Source organism: Manduca sexta, chromosome 18 (genome assembly GCF_014839805.1).
Source record: "Manduca sexta isolate Smith_Timp_Sample1 chromosome 18, JHU_Msex_v1.0, whole genome shotgun sequence".
Lineage (NCBI taxonomy): Eukaryota > Metazoa > Arthropoda > Insecta > Lepidoptera > Sphingidae > Manduca > Manduca sexta.
The window spans coordinates 5,474,253-5,478,250 of record NC_051132.1 but is presented as its reverse complement, the minus strand read 5'-3'; the positions used below and the strand labels follow the sequence as shown (position 1 = coordinate 5,478,250).

Genomic DNA, 3,998 nt, shown 5'->3' with positions numbered 1-3,998 from the left:
TTGTTTTCGCTATGCTTTTTTAATATTATTGATTATATTTTTTAATATTATATTTAATAGTTTGAAAAGTAATTTTATTTTTTATTTATAAATAGATACAAAATGTAAAAAAATATATGTAATGACATGAACAGAACATGGGCTTCCCCCAAAGATTTCAGTTCAACCTATTGGAAGCAGCCGGCTCTTGCGACTTTTATTAGGTCATCTGTTCACCTCGTTGGTGGACGTCCGACGCTGTCTGTGGCCTCTACTCCAGAACTTTCGTGCTCCATCGGCCATCAGTTCTGCGAGCTATGTGTGCTGCGCACTGCTACTTCAGCTTGCTAGTCCATTGGGCTATGTAGGTGACTTTCGTTCTTCTACGGATCTCCCCATTTCTGATAAGATCGCGTAGATAAGCATTATATGTAAATAATTTATTTTTATAAAACAAAAATATTAATATTATCTTTAGCCCCTATAGGTACTATAATGTGCCACTGAAATGTGTGATCCATAACTGTAACTCAATATAACTACTTAAAGATGTTTGTGAGTGATGTCACAGCTGTTCTTTTCAAAAACTTCGCTAAGATATTGAACAACTTGTACAGTTGTTTGCACCTCACTTATAAAGTTCCAACGGTTGGAGTTACAGAAAAGAACTTGAAAACTCTGAAAGATTAAATCTTTATGTAAAACATTTTCACAATTTCATGACACTACAATTTTTTAAGCATAACCATAAGAACGGAATCTTAAAAAACTATAAGTTTCTGTAATTTTATTGTTGCTCAAGATAACAATTTCTATGGGTAAATATTATAGTGTAATTCACAAAAAATACATGTCTTGTTAAAGCTATGTTCTGGAAACGCCTGAGATATTTTGTAAATTACTTTAATGCAACAAAAAGAGATTTTGCAGGTCTTCGAGGCCAATGTCGAGGTTTCGTATAAGCCCGTAAAGTTTTATACAATTCCTTTAATCGTTTTTTGTTAGCATATGTTTTGAAATTTACGTATTCTTTTGTAAATTCTCTGTCATAGTATTTCAACATAGTTCCATAAAGCATTTTTTCAATATCGATAAGTTCATACAATGTTTCGTTACTCCATTTCATGTGTCTCCTTACATTGTTTATATTAACATAACCCTGTTTTGAATAGTACTCTATGGACTTAAGGCCAATTTTATCATTATAGAAATGGCTTTCAATGTTTTCAGTTGTATGTCTATAACGCTCCAATATAGTATACAGTTCAAGACTATGAAGAGTACACGATGAATAATCCATGTTCTCTATTCCGATATGTTTGCATTTCAAACTTTGATTGAATTCCGTATCTAGGTGTTTCGCGAAAAATCCATCAACACCTAAACTTGTTTCATCGTCATCGACAACGATGCCTGACTGGAATTTCTTAATGAGCAGTAAATTTAAAATAAGACTTGGTAAAGCCAACGGCAGAAGTTCACATGGAGGATCCATGTGGTTATACCTGGACCATCCAGTCAGTATTATTCCTTTGAAATTGTACACTTTATCATCACCACCGAATTTATAATCTAAAATCAGATTCAGCCAGCTAAAATGGTTCATGAATCGGTTTTTCAAATTTGGAATTGTAGCTATTGGCCCGTCAGCGCCTTTGAATGCCGAAGCTATCCAAATATTATCAAATTTCTTCCGATACTTCAATAAGTTGAGATGTGAAACGGCCAAGTTTGGCTTGTAGTCCCAGTAGACCGGTTCTGTTTGTACGAAATTATCGAAGTCTTCCCATTCCATTGGTTTTATTTCACGTAACATGTCGTCCCATATAAGAACAACAGTAGCAGGGCTCAAGAGTTTTACAATTTCAGAAATCAAATTAACGTGATTAACGAAAAGGTCACTGAAAAACAAAATAAATCTTAGTTATCGGCCGACTTTAAAATCGTTCAGTCTGAGTATACTTTGAAATCTAAAGTAATAAAAAAAATCCTTGGGATATTTTCTTATTGGCGTTTCGTACTTTGCCGAGGACGTTTTCTAATTTACAGGATTTATGGATTAGATTTTTTTTATAAGTGAAGGTTACTTTAGAGTAAAATAAGTAATTAGAACCAATTACGGGGTAAATAACATAAATTTAATAATAATATGCATTGTTTTGTAACTTACTTATTTCCAAGTTTTTCTTTTGCACATTGTTTACATTTGTTTATGTGATAAACTTCATCGCAACCGATGTGTATGTATTTTAGTTCTGATATGCTGTTGTGAAAAAATATTATCTGAAACAGATAGATGTAGTTGATAAAATCTATAAAATTTTGTTAAAATTTGTATTTTACGTGTATAACACACATAACAATGAAATTATTAGTTTTTTAATGGTTTTCGTTGTACTAGCCATTCACATTGTATTCAAATCACGTTTTTTTCTGTAATTAAGGTATTGCTCTTGAAATACTAATAAAATAAAAGTCTCAAAATAAGGTCGAAAATGACAAACTTACTTGTCGCAACATGTCCTTAAGTAAGTTCCTACTTTCTTCCTTCGTGGGACAGATGGAGTCAGGATACAGCGGCATTTCTCTGAGGTGCTGGAATTCTTGCAATTTCAACACATGCTCTAAATGGCCAAACGTTTGCACCAACGGTATTATTTCAAATTCCATATTGGTAGCTGCGATGATAAACTTTTGCAGCTGTAATAAGTTGTCTTGATTATAGTTTTTACTGCTTAAGTAGTTTTAGGATAAAAATATTAAAAAAAATTCACTGCAGAGAATAAAATTTACTGTTTACTTTATTTACTTCTTATTATTTCACGCGTAAACAATTAAAAATTGTCATTAAAATCAGGTTAAAAATATATTCTAACCTCTGATCTTCCATAAGCATTCTTAGCGCTTATGTTAATAAGTTTGCCTTCGTAGGGGAACATGTCTTCATACTCCATCAGTAGACCATTCACTCCATGACTCTTAAGTATAGGAAGTAAAGATTCCAAGTAACTTAACTTCGGAGGAGATCCTTTGAAATCTATATGAACAATAACATTCGACAAAACTATAGAGCTCATTAAACCATTTTTCTTCTGGAAAAACCAAATATCAAGTAGAACGTAAAATATAAACAGATACACTGATAAAATAATCACTGTTAGTATGAAACATTTTAGCTTCACAGATCTCATTTTGATTAAGGTTGATCGCATTGCGAATTCTTTAAATATTTTATATGTTCCTTTATATTATCGCTCCCATAGTTCATCAGTGATTTCGATGACCAGTAATAGCAAATATCATAAAAGATTATTTATAACTCAATGAACCGAAACAATCATCTTATTAAAATTTTTAGAAAATATCAAAATTTTATATCGAACTTGACAAGCATAAACTTCATTCTATGACACTTTCTTGAAATATTTATATTCAGAGTTTATATCACTATTCTGAGATATCACTACACATTTTTGAGGAATTATATTTTGTAAAGTAATCAATCTATGACATTTTAGCATAGAGTTCAATATGTAATTTTATGAAAGGCAAAGCTAATTTTTTAACAACATAACAAACCCCACGAAGTTGAAAGGCGTACTGAATAGCAACATACTGCGTAACAGTATTAGCACCCGTACGGCTTCAGTTTCTAGTTTAAGTACATAATAATTAATGTTATCTAGATCGGTAAACATTAGTTACGTCCTACTTAATGGTCGTTAAAAGAAAACAGATGCTAGACAATAGTTCAGTAAACATTTCCTGACTTAATTGAATTGGTAAGTAATCGCAATATGCCGGCTTTGCCTGTCGGAAACTTTTTGTCGAAATATGGCTTTAGTTCGCGGCTTTGCTTGTCGAAAAGTCTTTCTTAAATAAACACCAGGGATTGAGTTTTTTTGGAATTACAAGCATTTATTGACCATTAAATATTTTTGAGTAAAAAAATATTGTCTCGCTGGTTTGAACAATTGCAGGATAATTAAGCAAATGAAGGATGATTTTCGAATTCCCAA

General features: G+C 31.9%; 1 protein-coding gene across 1 annotated transcript; it reads right to left on the bottom strand.

Annotated features, from left to right (window-relative positions):
• Positions 1 to 653: 653 nt before the first annotated feature.
• Positions 654 to 3,579, bottom strand: LOC115443371 (hexosaminidase D). Its single transcript, XM_030168746.2, has 4 exons — positions 2,856 to 3,579; positions 2,488 to 2,679; positions 2,150 to 2,262; positions 654 to 1,880 (listed from the first exon to the last, which is right to left on the bottom strand). The coding sequence occupies exons 1-4, from the start codon at positions 3,189 to 3,191 to the stop codon at positions 878 to 880; spliced, it is 1,644 nt and encodes a 547-aa protein (XP_030024606.2). The 5' UTR covers positions 3,192 to 3,579; the 3' UTR covers positions 654 to 877.
• Positions 3,580 to 3,998: the final 419 nt, after the last annotated feature.

What these genes read in the sequence shown, in the direction of transcription:
- LOC115443371 (XM_030168746.2), bottom strand. Translation starts at nt 3,191, where the DNA reads ATGCGATCAACCTTAATCAAAATGAGATCTGTGAAGCTAAAATGTTTC. An exon ending in ATGCTTATGGAAGATCAGAG is followed by an intron (nt 2,680 to 2,855) that starts GTTAGAATATAT and finishes AACTTATTACAG; the next exon opens with CTGCAAAAGTTTATCATCGC. An exon ending in AAAGAAAAACTTGGAAATAA is followed by an intron (nt 1,881 to 2,149) that starts GTAAGTTACAAA and finishes TTTGTTTTTCAG; the next exon opens with TGACCTTTTCGTTAATCACG.